This window comes from Bombina bombina, chromosome 6, assembly GCF_027579735.1.
Source record: "Bombina bombina isolate aBomBom1 chromosome 6, aBomBom1.pri, whole genome shotgun sequence".
Classification (NCBI taxonomy): Eukaryota; Metazoa; Chordata; class Amphibia; order Anura; family Bombinatoridae; genus Bombina; species Bombina bombina.
This window is the reverse complement of record NC_069504.1, coordinates 888568859-888587725: the sequence shown is the minus strand read 5'-3', so window position 1 is coordinate 888587725 and position 18867 is coordinate 888568859. Positions and strand designations below refer to the sequence as shown.

Genomic DNA, 18867 nt, shown 5'->3' with positions numbered 1-18867 from the left:
CCCTTCCAGGAATATTAACCCTTGATTCTGTAAAGATAAAAAGGCGCCACACTGTGACCCTGTCTTCTAGGGTATCATTATTAATAAAAACATGAAACGATCTTACCAGAATCTACGCCGTGGAACAGGAACAAGGCCCTTCAAGTGTGACAGGTTAGTAGCCTCGCTCCTGACATGGACTTGAGTGAAGAAAGCAGGCAGCGAAACTCGTCAACGCTGATTACTTATGGAGCTGTTAATATGAGTCGCGATGGTTTCTCAGAAAGACTCTCCCTGCATCTCCAGACTCACCCAGGCTCTCACTGAGAGGCTGACAGGACTACTTAAAACTCCAGTCCCACTGCGAGGAGTACTACCCTCTATAAGAGACTACTCCGAAACTCTGGCACTCCTCTGCCATCCTCCTGTGACGAAAGACAAAGAATGACTGGGGGATGAGAGAAGTGGGGGAGGTATTTAAGCCTTTGCCTCCTCCTGGTGGCCAGGTTCTTAATTGCAAATAGTAATAAATGAAGCCGTGGACTCTCCTCCCCTTTAGATGGAAATATTCTTATGGATAAGGAGTCTATTATCGTCCCCAGGAAATTCACCCTTGTACTTGGAGTAAGAACTCTTTTCCAAGTTTATCTTCCATCCATGAGATTGAAGAAGACTGAGAAGTGTCAAGGTATTTGAAATATTATTAAATAATATATAGAGGTATATTTGTCTTTATTTAATAGATCTGTGGATATGAACATGGTCTGTAGACAAAGGTTTGTTCCTAAGAGATCTCCCACATTCATTATGTAAAATTATGCTGAACACACAGGGAGAGACAATGGAACATTTGGCCTGCCAAATTTCAGAACAGTCACTTAGAGGAATGTTGGGGGAAGTAATTTTGAAAGAGAACAGGATGAGTCATAAAAGGCAAATTAAGAGGATAGATTGTCAGATAGGTAACACCACACAAAATATATGGAGACGAAATGTCTGAAATACCCATCTTGGAACTGATCAAAATCATAGAGAAACAGCTTTTATACACATAGGTGTTAATCATCCTTAAACATCAAATACACATCTGCACTACTAGCTAAACAGGAAATATGCTGCATTAAGACTTTTACAACTACTCGTGGATTGATATATATATGTGTATATATATGTGTATGTTTTGAAAGCATGAATATCTTAGCCTCTGTGTGTTTAAGAACATGAATAGATGTTTATGGACCTGAAGAGAAGTGATTATTAACATTTATTTTTATTTCAGATCTACATAGACAGGATTCACTTGGAATACAGTACAATACTGAATTAAAAATAAGCTATTATTCACATATAAATGCCAGGATACCGATAACATTGTAATGCATTTTAAACTAATAATTAGCAGTATTAAATTACCTAAATAAAATAAAATGTTAATAATATAACATATTTGGTATCAGAATAATCAGAAAAAAATAACCTAATATTAACCATCTGTAATTGGGGTTATATATGATTAATGCAGAGAGTGTGATCTGATTAAATAACCATTTTATGAAAGAAATTTTTTTTTTTTAACTTGCTTAAAAATGTTAGAGATGGTCTTGTTGTATTTGTTTGTTTGTACGTCTGCTGCCACCTGGTGTTATGTTGCGAGAACTACAGCCAGAAGGTTCTCTCTGGCTGTTAAAAATGAAATTTCCAAGGGCCAATCCGATTTAGACTTCCCAGATAACCAATGGGAAGGTCAGCTCCCGCAGGGCCACCCACAATTTACCAATGATGGGAAAACCAAATAAAAAGTGAATGCAATGGAGAGAAAGGGACAGATTTTCTGCTGAAGCTAAAACTTGTAACTGGTTCCTGCTGGACGCGAGATACCACTTTACTTGAGCAAAGCTAATCTACCCTTCTCATTGATTGCGATATACACTTATTGGTGATCTGAGGTAAAATAATTCCTACCAAGAAATATTGGATATCGACTGCTTTTTACTTTGGTAACGTATTCAAGGTTTTGTAAGATAAGTTATATGCATAGTCAATTTGTATTTAATAGATTTAAAGAAACAGTGTGTTTTAATTAGCATTTCACAGCCTATATATATATTGTTTAAATCTGCGTCTGATTGACCAAGTAACTCATCTATGCAAGTTCTGATATTGTCAGTTAATTTTGTATTAGGATAAATTGCAGTTAAATAGCAGAATATATATTATCCTATTGTTTTATAAACACTGTTTAGAATTGTATTGCTTGGATGTTAAAGGTTTTTAGTCCCACTGTGTTAAATAAATAAAAGGCTGAATTGTGAAGGTATATCTTTCTGGGTTTTGTAAGAAGAATAGCATATCTTAAGAGTTGGTTTTAACGCATATAAACTTTTATTTAGTTTCCTTTTACTGCAAATATAGTTCAATATGTTTATGGATATTAACTAAATAAAAGAATTCAGATATTTATATTAATTGTTTGGTCTAGTAGGTGCATGGTTGATAAGGGTTTCTATTTCTTTGTATTGTGTTTATAACCCTGCCATAAACTTATATATATTATTTGGATAGCACTGCTAAGATTTTCATAAATATACTGACAGAAGGGACTCTGAGTGTTCTTCCGCTAGACGAAAAGATGGTGCCTGTACCAAGATATCGTACAGGTAAGGCACTATTGCAATACCTTGTGTTCTGGCAACGGCTAGAAGAGCTCCCAGAACCTTCGAAAATATGCTTGGAGCAGTAGCTAGGCCAAACGGAAGAGCTATGAACTGGAAGTGCTGGTCCAGAAAGGCAAACCTCAGGAACTGAAAATGTTCCCTGTATAATTTCAAGGTATGCATCCTTCAGGTCTATGTTGGTAATTAACTGTCCTTCCTGAGAAAGGATTGACCGTATTGTCCCCATCTTGAAAGAGGGAACATTCAGAAACTTGTTTAGACACTTTAAGTCCAGAATTGGAAGAAAATGTCCTCCTTTTTTGAAACCACGAAAAGGTTTGAATAAAACCCCAAACCTCTTTCTGCTGTAGGTACTGGGAGTTCTTTTTTTTTGAAAGACAGTCAGGAGAGTAGGAATCTGCCCCCTGGGCAGATGATATTTGAATCCTATCCGGTATCCCTAAGATACAACCTCCAGGACCCAAGGTTCCTGTACCTCCTGGAACCAAGCGTTTGAAAAAAGAGAGACAGTCTGCCCCCTACTCGATCGATCGATCGATCCCGGATCGGGGGCAGCCACTTCATGCTGGTTTGTTCTCTGTGGGCTTCTTAGTCTGTTTGAACTTATTCCAGGACTGAGCCGGCATCCAAGTACTCTTGGGCTGCTCGGACTTGGATGAGGATAGCTGTCGTTGTGATTTGTCAGAATGAAACGGTGGAAGGCATTTTTCCCTCCGGTAACCGTAGAAATAATGGAGTCAAGCCCTGGACCAAATAAAATCTTACCCTTGAAAGGAAGAGAAAGGAGTCTGGATTTAGAAGTCATATCCGCAGACCAAGACTTCAACCAGAGAGCCTGGTGGGTTAGGACCGCAAATCAATAAGCCTTTGCATTTAGGCGAATAATCTGCATATTCATCTGTGATATACATCACATATAAAGGAGTTAGCAATTCTCAGAGCTTTAATTCTCTCCTGAATATCCCCGAGGGGAGTCTCCACCTCAATGAGCTCTGACAAAGAGTTGCTCCAGTAGGTAGCTGCTCCAGCAACCGCGGCTCCAGCTGCCGCCAGTTGAAATAAAAACCCTGTATGTTGAAGCATCTTCCTCAGAAAAAAAGTTTACATTTTCTTATCCATAGGCTCTCTAAAAATCCATCCAGAGGGATAGTAGTACGCTTATCCAGCGTAGAAATAGCGCCATCCCTCTTAGGGATGGAGCCCTACAAATCTAATTAAGAGTCAGGGACCGGGAAGTTCCTATTCTTTTCCATTCGTTACTAATAATGTTCACCATCTTAACTGGCACAGGAAAAGTCAGAGGGACCTTCCTGTCTTCATAAACCCGGTCTAATTTAGGTATCTTAGGTTCCTCGGGGAGTTTAGCCTCTGGAACCTCTAGTGTAGACAGAACCTCCTTTAATAAAAAACGCAGATGCTCAATTTTAAATCTAAAGGAGGGTTCCTCCGCTGAAGGAGGTTTAAAACTGAAGTCTCCTCTACAGAGGAGAAGCTATAGAGGTTAACTCATCCTCGGATAGCTGGGACATAGTAGCTAAATCCAACAAATATTTAGATGACTTTAGGTCAGAAGAACTATGTTTAACCTTTCTCTTACATTTGCTAGACGGCGGTAAAGTCCGCAGGAAAAAAGCCCACTCCAGATGGAGGATTAGTTGGGCCACAGGGAGCTGCATGTGGAGCGGTTAGTGTTGAAAGGGTAGTAATCTCTCGGGACATAGATTCCTGAAAGGTAGACGGCTCAGAGGGGATAAGAGCGCTATGAGTTTTAGCAGGCCTCTCTCCCTTCTTAGACTTTAAAACAGTTCTTAGGCAAATGGAACAAAATTGAGCATGCGGGCCTCCTCACAATATAAACAGGAATTATTTATACTGTATCTATCTGCACCCACAATAGCTGGGCCACTCACCACCTCCTATGACCAGATCCAAACAAAGCAGAAGTCCTTTGTCGCCACACGGTCAGGAATGTGGAAGTGTAAAAAACCCAGCGTAACAACGCCTGGTCGTAAGGTGAATGGTAAAGTCCAAAAAAGCGTACCAGAAAAAGGCCCCACTAAATCCTTCAAGCAATGCCCCAGAGCTAATACCCACTACACAAAGCAGGGAGATCACAAAAGAAACATGATTAAGGAACCCCAGCCTGTTCACAAATCCCCCCTAAAGAAGGAATTATCCCATGATTCCTAGATCCGTACATAGGAGTGTCACTGGGACCCATACCTATCTGTCACATAACAACATAACATTCATATTGATAAAATGAAACGGTCTTACCGGAATCTACGCCATGGAACAGGAACATGGCCCTTCAAGTGTGATGGATAGTAGCGTTGCCTCCGTCATGGACTTGAGAGAAGACAGCAGGTAGCGTTGCGAAGGATCGGCAATGCCAAGTGCTAGAGGAGCTGTTAATACGAGCCGGGATGGTGTCGCAGAGAGAACTCCCACTGCCTCTCCAGACTTTAACATTCACCCAGGCCCTCACTGAGAGACTAACAGGACTACTTAAAACCCCTGTCCTATTGCGAAGAGTACTACCCTCCATGAGAGAGACACTTTATGTAAAAATTCATAAAAGTACTTTCTTTGAAAAATAAAACTTCTAACACTTCTCTGCCAACCTCCTGGGACGAATGGCAAAGAATGACTTGGGGATAGGGGAAGTGGGAGTATTTGAGCCTTTTGCCGTTGTGTTTTTGCCTCCTCCTGGTGGCCAGATTCTTATTACCCACAAGTAATGAATGCAGCTGTGGACTCTTTCCCATTAGGAAGAAAAATAAAACGCTTTTATTTTTTACAAAAAAAAAACTAATGGCACCTTTATAATCCCAATGGCTGGGGCACTCACCACCTCCTAGACTCAGACAGCTAACAGTGAAAACGCTCTCCTTAGGAGTGATGTCTGCAGCAGGATCAAAGGAAAATGAAAAGGCCGCACCCGGTCATGTGGTGCGTAGGGCAGGACTTCCCCTGCTATGAAAAAGGCGCTAAGCTATTATGAGCTGCGCAACACTCAAAAAGTGAAACCTCTTTGTTCCAAGCCAAAAGCACACAGTCTATGAGCCCAAAAAACTCTCACATTAAAGCAGTTATAAATAACCCCTAGGTGTTCAAATAATCTCCCTGAAGGAGATATTAACCCTTGATCCTATCGAGGCATAAAGGAGCCACACTGTGAACCTGTATATGAATATATAAAACGGTCTTACCATCCAGGATCCATGCTGTGGAACAGGCACAGCCTCTCCAGTGTGACAGTCTTGCAGCGACGCTCTGACATGGACTTGAGTGTGAAACAGTAAGCAGTGAAACTCGTCAACACTGATTTCTCAGGAGCAGTTAGGCAACAGTCTGGATGGGTTTCCCTGTTTCTCCAGACTCTAACTTTCATCAATACTTTCACTGAGAGGTTGACATTATTACTTAAAACCCCAGTCCTTTGTTGAAGGGAACATACTCATTACAGGACTATCCAAATCTTCTGACACTTCTCTGCAACCTCCTATAGTGACGAAATGCAAAGAATGACTGGGGGATAGTGGAAGTGGAAGGGACCTTTGGCTGTGTGTCTTTGCCTTCTCCTGGTGGCCAGGTGTTATATTTCCCAACAGTAAGGAATGAAGTTGTGGACTCTCCCTGCCTACTGTCAGCAATTAAATATGTTAAATTAAAAAACAAAAGAATGAAGAATGAAACAAAAAAATTATAAATTAGAAAGTTGCTTAAAATTGCATGCTCTATCAATCATGAGGGGGAAAAAAGGGGTTTCATATCCCTTTAACACTACAAACAATAGCAAACCCTTTCCTATATAAAGCATGTGTCTAGCCTATGTTTTCCCACTGGGCCTTCTCCTTAAACTTAAAAATAATGGTCTATAATCATTAGTTCTTATTACATGTTATTGCAGCAGTATAAGCAGAAAAAGATAAATCTATTTTGTCTTGTCCTTACCAGTTCTGCACTTCTCTCCAGCTCTGGATGGACAGTTCCTTTTAAAGTCAATCCTGTACTGAGACCAGCTCTCCTGTTTCAAAGAATCCAAAAATCCACATAAATGAGAGGGAAAAAAAATGTATTCGTATTAGGTCCTACATTCCAAAATGTGTGTCTTCTCTAGCTTTCATCTCCAGGGATGTCCAAGTACCCAAGATCTTTTATCTGTTTTTTGAGATCACCTCATTTCAATCTATTTTTTTTTTAATATAACCACCATGTTAATTTTTCTCCTTGGCTTTATCCTACCCCCAGGTTGCCCTCTCTTTTATTAGTCCATCGCACAACAACCTCATCTTCCCACTCTCCCAGACTGTCAGTTTTTATTCATCATCTTTCCAAACCTGCCTGTTCCACTTACTTATACACAATTAATGCATACAAAGCCTTATTTGCTGACCTGCCATCTATTAAAAGAACATAAAAAAACAAAATGTTGCTTTTATGATTTAGATAGAGCATACAATTTTAAACCACTTTTCAATTTACTTCTATTATCAAATTTGCTTAATTCTCTTGGTCTCTTTAGTTGAAGGAGCAGCAATGCACTACTGAGAGTTAGCTGAATACACTGAGTGAGCCAATGACAAGAGTCATATGTGCAGCCACAAACAGCAGCTAGCTCCCAGTAGTGCACTGCTGCTCCTGAAGCTACCAAGGTATGCTTTCTAACAAAGGATACCAACCAAACAAAGCATATGAGATAACAGAAGTAAATTGTATGCTCCATCTAAATCCTAAAAGTTTACCTATGAGTTTTCTGTCCCTTTAACACCCTACTTCCCCTCCATTATCTCTGGCAGATGTACCAGCTTGTTTCTTCCCTACTCACGACTCCATCCTTGCAGATTTATTCCTTACCTTCGTGCCCTTCTCATTCCTTCCTTTAGCAGCAGGGATGTATTAGTCAGGGGATTGCTCATTGCTTTCTGCAGAGATTTCAACTCTTTGCCAGCACCCTGAATAAGGAGTAAATGGGTTATGATACCTATTAGCAGTTTGTAGTCACAGCAAGATTTACACTTCATACACTAAGTGATACCACACAGCCTTCAATGGTGGTTATATAACCCTGTGTCACTTCTAATTGATAAGAATTAAACTCATTGGTTATGGCTGCAAACCCTAATGATATTTGCCTAAATGCTATTTGCTCACACAAGGAACTTTATAAATATATGCAAAAAATGATAACGTAACTGCCTTACACAACCATTTGCCAGAAGCTGCATTAAACCAGGACAAGAATAAACTCATAGTATCATAGCTAGTATGTTTGTGAACATGTGCAAGAATTACCAAGTAACTGTCTTACATGTTTAGCAGAATCTTCATTATACCAGGATCATAAAGAAGCCATAGCTTCATAACTAATAAAATAAAAATATAATTTATGCTTACCTGATAAATTAATTTCTCCTGTAGTGTAGTCAGTCCACGGGTCATCCATTACTTATGGGATTATATCTCCTCCCTAACAGGAAGTGCAAGAGGATCACCCAAGCAGAGCTGCTATATAGCTCCTCCCCTCTACGTCATATCCAGTCATTCGACCGAAACCATACGAGAAAGGAGAAACTATAGGGTGCAGTGGTGACTATAGTTTAATTAAAATTTAGACCTGCCGTAAAAAACAGGGCGGGCCGTGGACTGACTACACTACAGGAGAAATGAATTTATCAGGTAAGCATAAATTATATTTTCTCCTGTTAAGTGTAGTCAGTCCACGGGTCATCCATTACTTATGGGATACCAATACCAAAGCTAAAAGTACACGGATGACGGGAGGGACAGGCAGGATCTTTACACGGAAGGAACCACGGCCTGTAGAACCTTTCTCCCAAAAACAGCCTCCAAAGAAGCAAAAGTGTCAAATTTGTAAAATTTTGAAAAAGTGTGAAGTGAAGACCAAGTTGCAGCCTTGCAAATCTGTTCAACAGAGGCCTCATTCTTAAAGGCCCAAGTGGAAGCCACAGCTCTAGTAGAATGAGCTGTAATCCTTTCAGGAGGCTGCTGTCCAGCAGTCTCATAGGCTAAACGTATTATGCTACGAAGCCAAAAAGAGAGAGAGGTAGCCGAAGCTTTTTGACCTCTCCTCTGTCCAGAATAAACGACAAACAGGGAAGAAGTTTGACGAAAATCTTTAGTTGCCTGCAAATAAAATTTCAGGGCACGGACGACGTCCAGATTGTGCAAAAGTCGTTCCTTCTTTGAAGAAGGGTTAGGGCACAATGATGGAACAACAATCTCTTGATTGATATTCTTGTTAGTGACTACCTTAGGTAAGAACCCAGGTTTAGTACGCAGAACTACCTTGTCTGAATGAAAAATCAGATAAGGAGAATCACAATGTAAGGCCGATAACTCAGAGACTCTTCGAGCCGAGGAAATAGCCATTAAAAACAGAACTTTCCAAGATAACAGCTTGATATCGATGGAATGAAGGGGTTCAAACGGAACACCTTGCAGAACGTTAAGAACTAAGTTTAAGCTCCACGGCGGAGCAACAGTCTTAAACACAGGCTTAATCCTAGTCAAAGCCTGACAAAAAGCCTGAACGTCTGGAACTTCTGCCAGACGTTTGTGTAAAAGGATAGACAGAGCTGAAATCTGTCCCTTTAACGAACTAGCAGATAAACCCTTTTCTAAACCTTCTTGTAGAAAAGACAATATCCTAGGAATCCTAACCTTACTCCATGAGTAACTCTTGGATTCGCACCAATGTAAGTATTTACGCCATATTTTATGGTAAATTTTCCTGGTAACAGGTTTCCTAGCCTGTATTAAGGTATCAATCACTGACTCCGAGAATCCACGCTTTGATAGAATCAAGCGTTCAATCTCCATGCAGTCAGCCTCAGAGAAATTAGATTTGGATGTTTGAAAGGACCCTGAATCAGAAGGTCCTGTCTCAGAGGCAGAGACCATGGTGGACAGGACGACATGTCCACTAGATCTGCATACCAGGTCCTGCGTGGCCACGCAGGCGCTATTAGAATCACCGATGCTCTCTCCTGTTTGATCCTAGCAATCAATCGAGGAAGCATCGGGAAAGGTGGAAACACATAAGCCATGTTGAAGACCCAAGGTGCTGTCAGAGCATCTATCAGTACCGCTCCCGGGTCCCTGGACCTGGATCCGTAACAAGGAAGCTTGGCGTTCTGGCGAGACGCCATGAGATCCAGATCTGGTTTGCCCCAAAGATGAAGCAGTTGGGCAAACACCTCCGGATGCAGTTCCCACTCCCCCGGATGAAAGGTCTGGCGACTTAGAAAATCCGCCTCCCAGTTCTCCACGCCTGGGATGTGGATCGCTGACAGGTGGCAAGAGTGAGATTCTGCCCAGCGAATTATCTTTGAGACTTCCATCATCGCTAGGGAACTCCTTGTTCCTCCTTGATGGTTGATGTAAGCCACAGTCGTGATGTTGTCCGACTGAAACCTGATGAACCTCAGAGTTGCTAACTGAGGCCAAGCCAGAAGAGCATTGAAAATTGCTCTTAATTCCAGAATGTTTATTGGAAGGAGTCTCTCCTCCTGAGTCCATGATCCCTGAGCCTTCAGGGAATTCCAGACTGCGCCCCAACCTAGAAGGCTGGCGTCTGTTGTTACAATCGTCCAATCTGGCCTGCGGAAGGGCATCCCCTTGGACAGATGTGGCCGAGAAAGCCACCATAGAAGAGAATCTCTGGTCTCTTGATCCAGATTTAGCAGAGGGGACAAATCTGAGTAATCCCCATTCCACTGACTTAGCATGCACAATTGCAGCGGTCTGAGATGCAGGCGCGCAAATGGTACTATGTCCATTGCCGCTACCATTAAGCCGATTACCTCCATGCACTGAGCCACTGACGGGTGTTGAATGGAATGAAGGACACGGCAAGCATTTAGAAGTTTTGATAACCTGTCCTCCGTCAGGTAAATTTTCATTTCTACAGAATCTATAAGAGTCCCTAGAAAGGGAACTCTTGTGAGTGGCAATAGAGAACTCTTTTCTACGTTCACCTTCCACCCATGCGACCTTAGAAATGCCAGAACTAACTCTGTATGAGACTTGGCAGTTTGGAAACTTGACGCTTGTATCAGAATGTCGTCTAGGTACGGAGCTACCGCTATGCCTCGTGGTCTTAGTACCGCCAGAAGAGAGCCCAGAACCTTTGTAAAGATTCTTGGAGCCGTAGCTAACCCGAAGGGAAGAGCTACAAACTGGTAATGCCTGTTTCTATGCATAAAAAAAACGACAGCCATGTGGTAAAAATCATGCCCATAAAGTTTTATCACCAAGTACCTCAGAAAAAACGATTAACATGCCAGTAAACGTTTTTAAAAATGAAAATTATGAAGTGTTATTAATAAGCCTGCTGCTAGTCTCTTTCACTGCAGATCAGGCTCAAATATTACTTTGATATTGACAGTATTTTCTTAGTGAAATTCCATTCCCCAGAAATACCTCAGAGTATACATACATATCAGCCTGATACCAGTCGCTACTACTGCATTTAAGGCTGCACTTACATTACATCGGTATTAGCAGTATTTTCTCAGTCAATTCCATTCCTTAGAAAATAATTTACTGCACATACCTCCTTGCAGGTGGGCCCTGCATGCTATCCCCTGTTCTGAAGTTACCTCACTCCTCAGAATGGCCGAGAACAGCAAGTGGATCTTAGTTACGACCGCTAAGATCATAGACAAACTCAGGTAGATTCTTCTTCTAATGCTGCCTGAGAACAAACAACACACTCCGGTGCCGTTTAAAATAACAAACTTTTGATTGAAGAAATAAAAACTACGTTTAACACACCACAGTCCTCTCACACGTCCTATCTTTAGTTAGGTGCCAGAGAATGACTGGATATGACGTAGAGGGGAGGAGCTATATAGCAGCTCTGCTTGGGTGATCCTCTTGCACTTCCTGTTAGGGAGGAGATATAATCCCATAAGTAATGGATGACCCGTGGACTGACTACACTTAACAGGAGAAATCTAGCATTAAAAAGTGGGGAGATTTGTTCAAGCTTGTAAGCCATAAGGATAAGTGGAAATTACCTTACTAGCCAAATATGTCTTGGAAGCTTCCTTCTGGAACCATAATGAAGGCTATACGTCTCCCTGATATCAGTAAAAGACTATTTACTCATGCTTTGTAATTGAAAGGAATGGCTGAACAATAATCTCAGGATTAAAAGGGACTATTTGATGCCAAACTACAACTGTGCACTTGGAAATCCGAGCACTGACCATTATTATGGCTTCAAAACATTATGTATGTTGAATTAAAAAATATCTTTCTGTTAGTATTTTACCTGGTGAAATATTTTCAATGTTGGCTATTGAAAGAGCAAATGGTTTTACTGTGATTGCATGGCACACTATCTAATCACAGCATGGTAAGCGATATTCAGCTCTTTTCTGAGCCTGATTGATTCTGGTGCAATATCACAAAGTTAAGGTCTGGATCTGCACAGATCTTAATGTGGTGACCTTTTTATGGGGTTATGGGGACGTGTTTTCCTAGACCCAGTAGATTTGGGGGCGAACCTAATTCTCTTCAAGAGATACATAGACGATATTATTATAGTGTGGCGAGGTCCACAGGAAGACCTAGAATGGGTTTTAAGGTCATGAACAATAATGTAAAAAACTTAAAATGTAAGTATGAAATTAGCAAACATGAGATAATTTTTTTAGATCTAAATATTAAGATTGACCAGCACAAAATAAATACCAAAACCATTTTTAAAGAGGTTAATGCTAATAATGTTATACACGCCACCAGCTGTCACCTAGAAAAATGGAAGGAGAATATCCCTAAAAGCCAACTAGTAAGAATCATAAAAAAATGATGAGATGATAAGGATTTTATAGAGCAAGCAGAAACTATGAAAAATACATTTTTGGAAAGGGGTTATAAATATTAAAAACTAGAGCAAAATAAGAATGAAGCTTTAAATATAAATAGAGAAAATTTGATCATAAAAAATAGTAAACTATTAAAAGAGAGAGATCAAAATATGCCAAAAGATCAACTATTTATACCTTTTATCACACAGAGTAGCTCCAACAAGTCTATGATAGAACGGATTTTAAGAAAACATTGGCCTATTTTGAAAACAGATGACACCCTGGGCCCAAAATTAAGAAAAACACCAAAAATGGTATACAGAAAGGCAAAAAAAATAAAATCATGTTAGTGCCAACCGATATGTATAAGAAAAAATACAACTCCATAGACAGAGACCTATGGGGGGAAAGAAATAAAAGGTTTCTTCCCCTGTGTGAGTTGCAAATCTTGCAAACACTCTCAAAAAAAGGAATATGTTCACCTCATTTGTAACTAAAAAAGAATATAAAATTACTAAGACCCTTCGAGGTACAGATAGAGACGTGGTTTATCTAATTGAGTGCAAATGTCGGGTACAATATATAGGTGAATCTGAAAGGATAAGGGAGCATCTCAATTCTATTGAAAATATGGACCAGGATAGAAACAAAGAACCTAAACATTTTAAGTTTTTCAATAAAGGTGACCTAGGCCATTTTAAATTCATGGTTATAGATAAAAACAAAAGAATTGGAGAGGGGAAAATAAGCATAAGGCATTACTTAGATTAGAAGCCAAGTGTATTTTTGAAATACAAACGTTAACTTTACTTGGTCTAGACTTTGATTTAGGAAGTTTCCTCTCAGAGTAAAAATACCCTTATTTTGATTGCTTTTTAGTAGAGTGCATTTTATTAATTATAAAATACTAAAGAAATATCAGTGTAGGCATAGTTTCTACAGTTTAGCCACATTTTGATAATTAGACTTCTAAATATAGAATGTAGCAATCACTAAATTGTATCCAAAACCACACTTAAAGGGACACTAAACCCAATATTTTATTTCATGATTCAGATAGAGCAGGCAATTTTAAGCAACTTTCTAATTTACTCCTATTATCAATTTTTCTTTGTTCTCTTTCTATCTTTATTTAAAAAGCAGAAATGTAACGCATAGGAGCCGGACCATTTTTGGTTGGGAACCTGGGTTATGCTTGCTTATTGGTGGGTAAATGTAAGCCTCCAATAAGCAAGGGCTATCCATGGTGCTGAACCTAAAATGGGCCGACTGCTAAGACTTACATTCCTGCTTTTAAAATAAAGATAGCAAGAGAAAGAAGAAAAAATGATAATAGGAGTAAATTAGAAAGTTGCTTAAAATTGCATGCTCTATCTGAATCATGAAAGAAAAAAAAATTAGGTTCAGTGTACCTTTAATAGGCATACTAAACCCAAATTTCTTCTTTCATGATTCAGATAGAGCATGCAATTTTAAGCAACATTCTAACTTACTCCTATTATCAATTTTTCTTCATTCTCGTGCTATCTTTACTTGAAAAAGCAGGAAAGCAAGCTTAAAGTGAAGGTAAAGTTTTTTCATTTTGAAGACATCCATGCATTCTTTATTATTTACATAAGATAATCGCTAACTTTTTTTCACTTTTTCTTTTATATTTTAAATATTATATATATTTATCCATCCCTACCGTTATGATGGTGACTCCGCCCTATCTGTATTTCCTGCTTTTCTGGTAAGTGATGTATAGAGCGGTCCCACCCGCTCTATACATCACTCAAAAGCGCGTTCACGATGCTCCTTTGAACTGCGCATGCGCAAATTGCCGATTTCACCCTCCACTCCACATGCGCAACTTGGCGAGTGCTGGAAATTCTAACTGCATACAGTTACGCATGCGGGAAACGGAAGCGCGCGTGTATTCCGATGTAAACAAAAAACGACAGCGCATGCGCATACCATCAAGGAGGCAAATGACGTGGAGTGACGGCCGCCTAACGGCCAGATTTTCAATTGGACTATGTAAAAACGTGACCTGACCGAGATAAAAAAAAAAAAAGGGGGTTGAATTTGAATACCGTCAGAAATGGACTTATAAAGCAGATAACCTTTGTTTACAATAAGATTTATAAATATTGATGAATGAAACTCATACTGATTTGTATCATATAATAAAATACTAGATCAACATGAAGCTACATTTACCTTCACTTTAAGAGTCGGCCCATTTTTGGTTCAGCATCTGAGTAGCGCTTCTTGATTGGTGGCTAAATGTAGCAAACCAATCAGCAAGCTCTACCAAGGTGCTGAACCAAAAATGGGCTGGCTCCTTACCTTATATTCCTGCATTTTCAAATAAAGATATCAAGGGAACGAAGAAAAATTGATAAGAGGACTAAATTAGAAAGGTGCTTAAAATTGCATGCTCTATCTGAATCATGAAAAAATGTGGGTTTCCCTTTAGGATAAAAACATAATTTATGCTTACCAGATAAATTCCTTTCCTTCCGGATAGGGAGAGTCCACGGCTTTATTCCTTACTGTTTGGAAATACAACACCTGGCCACCAGGAAGAGGCAAAGACACCCCAGCCAAAGCCTTAAATATCCCTCCCACTTTCTCATTACTCCAGTCATTCTGCCGAGGGAACAAGGAAAAGTAGGAGAAACATTAGGGTATAAATGGAAGGAAGGAACCACAATCTCCTGATTGATGTTGCGATCTTACACAACCTTAGGAAGAAAACCTAATTTAGTATGTAAAACTGCCTTATCTGCATGAAAAATTAGATAAGGGGGCTCACAGAGATCTCAGAAACTTTGCGCGCATAGACAATAGCCAATAAAAAGAGAACCTTCCAAGATAACAATTTAATGTAAACGGAATACAGAGGCTCAAACGAAACCAGTTGCAAAACCCAAAAAACAAGATTTAGGCTCCAAGGAGGAGCCCCAGATCTCAACACAGGTCTGATCCTAATCAGAGCCTTAACAAAGGACTGCACGTCTGAAATCTCAGCTAGTCTCTTGTGCAATAAAACCGACAGGGCCAAAATCTGTCCCCTCAGGGAACTAGCAGAAAGGCCCTTCTCCAGCCCATCCTGGAGAAAAGAGAAGATCCTGGCAACCTTAACTCTGTACCAGGAAAAAAAGATGCTCTTCACACCAGAATAAGTAGGTCCTCCATACCTTGTGGTAGATACGCTGAGTAACTGGTGTACAAGCTTGAGTAAGAGTATTAATGACACTCTCAGAGAAACCTCTCTTGGCTAAGTCTAAGCGTTCAATCTCCACGCAGTTAGCCTCAGAGAATCTAGATTTTGATGAACAAATGAATCTTGTATGAGCAGGTCTATGTGACAAGGTAACTTCCACGGAGGAGATGAGGACATCCCAACTAGATCCGCAAAGCACATCCTTCACGGCCACGATGGAGCAATCAGGATTACCGATACCCGCTACTGCTTGATGCGGGCCACCACTCGAAAAAGAAGCGGTAATGGAGGGAAAAATAAAAGATATATGAGTTTGAACCTCCAGGGCACTGCTAGTGCATCTATTAGATCCGCTTCGGGATCCCTCGACCCATACCTGGGTAGCTTGGTATTGAGACAGGATGCCATGAGATCTATCTCCGCGTCCCCCGCTTGCTGCATATCTCTGCAAACACCACGGGATGGAGAGACCATTCCCCTGGATGGAAGGATTGCCTGCTGAGAAAATCCACCTCCCAGTTGTCCACACCCGGAATGTGGATCAATGACAGCGAACAACTGTGGGCCTCCGCCCACTCCAGAATCTGAGATACTTCCTTCATTGCCAAGGACTTCTCGTTCCCCCCTGATGGTTGATGTAAGCTACCTAGGTTATATTGTCTGATTGGAATCTGATAAGCTAGGACAAACCCAGAAGTGGCCAAGCCTTCAAGGCCTTTAGGATTGCCTGAAGTTCCAAAATATTGATCGGGAGGGAGGACTCCTCCTGAGTCCACAACCCCTGTACCTTCCTGGCACCCCAAACAGCTCCCTATCCAGATAGACTTGCGTCCGTAGGCAATATCTCCTAGAATGGTCTTAAGAAGCATGTCCCTCGGGACAGAATATTCTGGACAGAGCCACTAAGAGAGCGATTCTCTCGACCGGCTGTCTAATACAATCTGTTGAGAAAGATCTGAATGATCGCCGTTCCACTGCCTCCGCATGCACAGTTGTAAAGGTCTGAGACGGAACCTGGCAAAAGGAATGATGTCCATGCAGGACACCATGAGACCAATCACCTCCATACACTGAGCAACAAAGGGACTTAAGGAGGTCTGGAGGGCAAGACATGCCAAAGTTAGCTTGCAACGTCTCTGGTCTGTTAGAAATATCCTCATGGATATGGAGTCTATTATAGTACCCAGGAATTACACCCTGGTACTTGGGATAAGAGAACTGTTTTCCAAGTTTATCTTCCATCCATGTAATCGAAGAAGACTGAGAAAGGACTCCGAGAATTCCTTCACAAGACGAAAGGATGGTGCTTGCACCAGAATATCGTCCAAGTATGGGGCTACTGCAATACGCTGAGTTCTGGAAACGGCCAGAAGAGCCCCCAGAACCTTCATAAAGATTCTTGGAGCAGTAGCTTGGACAAACGGAAGGGAAATGAACTGGAAGTGCTTGTCGAGGAATGCAAACCTCAGGAACTGAAAGTGTTCCCTGTGGATTGGAACATGAAGGTAAGCGTCCTTCAGATCTATAGTGGTCATAAACTGACCTTCCTGAATCAAAGGAAAGATGGACCTTATCGTCTCCATCTTAAAGAAAGGGACAATGAAAATTTTGTTTAAGCACTTTTTTAGGTCCAGAATTGGACGGAAAGTTCCCTCCTTCTTTGGGACCACGAAAAGGTTTGAATAAAACCCCAAACCTCTTTCTTTGATAGGCCCTGGGACAACAACTTCTAAGGAGCATAGATCCCGAATGCACCCTAGAAAGGCATCCTTCTTTTCTAGTCTGGTAGACAGATTCGAGAGTATGAATCTGCCCTGTGGCGGATGAGATTTTAAGCCTATCTTGTATCCCTGAGATACCACCTCCAGGATCCACGGATCCTTGAACCAGGCCTCTGAGGAGACAGTCTGCCCCCTACACAATCCGATCCGAGAAAGGAGTCTGAACTTAGAAGTCATATCTGCAGACCAAAACTTCAACCAGAGTGCCCAGCGGGCGAAGAATTTGTATTTTCGCATCACAGATAAAATAATTAGCAATTCTCTGAGCTTTAATTCGGTTTTGAATATACGTGAGGGGAGACTCCACCTCAAAGAGTTCCGACAAAGAGTTGCACCAGTAGGTAACTGCGCAAGGGCAACCGTGGAAACTGGAGTCGCAGTTGAAACAAAAATCCCATATGTTGAAACATCTTTCTCAGAAAGGTTTCAATTTCCTTATCCATCGGCTCTCTGAATGAAGAACAATCCTCAAGAGGTATAGTAGTACGTTTAGCAAGTGTAGAGATAGCACCACCCACCTTAGTAATGGAGCTATACAAATCCAGCTCAGAGTCCGGGAACAACTTTTTAAAAGTAGACGAGGGGGAAAAGGAAGAACCAATTCTTTCCCATTCGTTCTTAATAATGTTTGCCATCTTAATCGGCACAGGAAAAGTCAAAGGAACTTTCCTGTCTTCGTAAACTCTGTCTAATTTAGGTATCATAGGTTCTTCAGGCAGCACGGCCTCTGGAACCTCTAACGTAGACAGAGCCTCCTTTAATAAAAAATGCAAGTGCTCAATTTTAAATCTAAAGGACGTTTCCTCCACAGCAGGAGGCTTAGACGCTAAGGACTCCAACCCAGAAAGTTCACCCTCTGAAGCTACAGAGGTTAACTCATTATCAGATAACTGGGATATAATAGCTAAATCTGATAAATATTTAGATGACTCCAGGTACGGAGAACCATGTTTAACCTTTCTCTTGCGTTTGTTAAAGCGAGGTAATGCACTAAGAGCCACAGACACCGCCGTTTGTAACTGCGTGGCAAAGTCCGCAGGAAGAAGGCCCCCTCCGGATGGAGGATTAGATGTGCTACGAGGAACTGCATGTGGAGTTGATAATGTAGCAAGGGTAGTAATCTCACGGGACGCCGAGTCCTGAGAGGTAGACGGCTCAGAGGGATTAAGAGCCTTAGCAGGCTCGTCTCCCTTCTTAAACTTTATAACGGTATTAAGGCATGTGGACATAATTGAGTGGGTGGGAAAACCATGACTTCCTCACAATATAAACAGGTAGGATTTAGTACGGAAGAAGTACCTTCTAACATGTCAGAGTCCTCGATAGCTCAGGTTATACCCACAGAAGGACACAAATAAAAACTTTTTTTTTTTTTTTTT

At 40.9% G+C, this 18867-nt stretch overlaps 1 protein-coding gene across 1 annotated transcript in view; it reads right to left on the bottom strand.

The window, feature by feature from the left end:
* The window catches only part of ACADVL (acyl-CoA dehydrogenase very long chain), a 184179-nt gene that overhangs the window by 44178 nt on the left and 121134 nt on the right, over positions 1-18867 (bottom strand). Inside the window, exons 15-16 of the mRNA XM_053718432.1 lie at positions 7515-7612; positions 6612-6684 (exon numbers count right to left, since the gene is read on the bottom strand). Of these exons, the coding sequence (XP_053574407.1) occupies positions 6612-6684; positions 7515-7612 (171 nt within the window). The remainder of the gene's footprint in view (positions 1-6611; positions 6685-7514; positions 7613-18867) is intronic.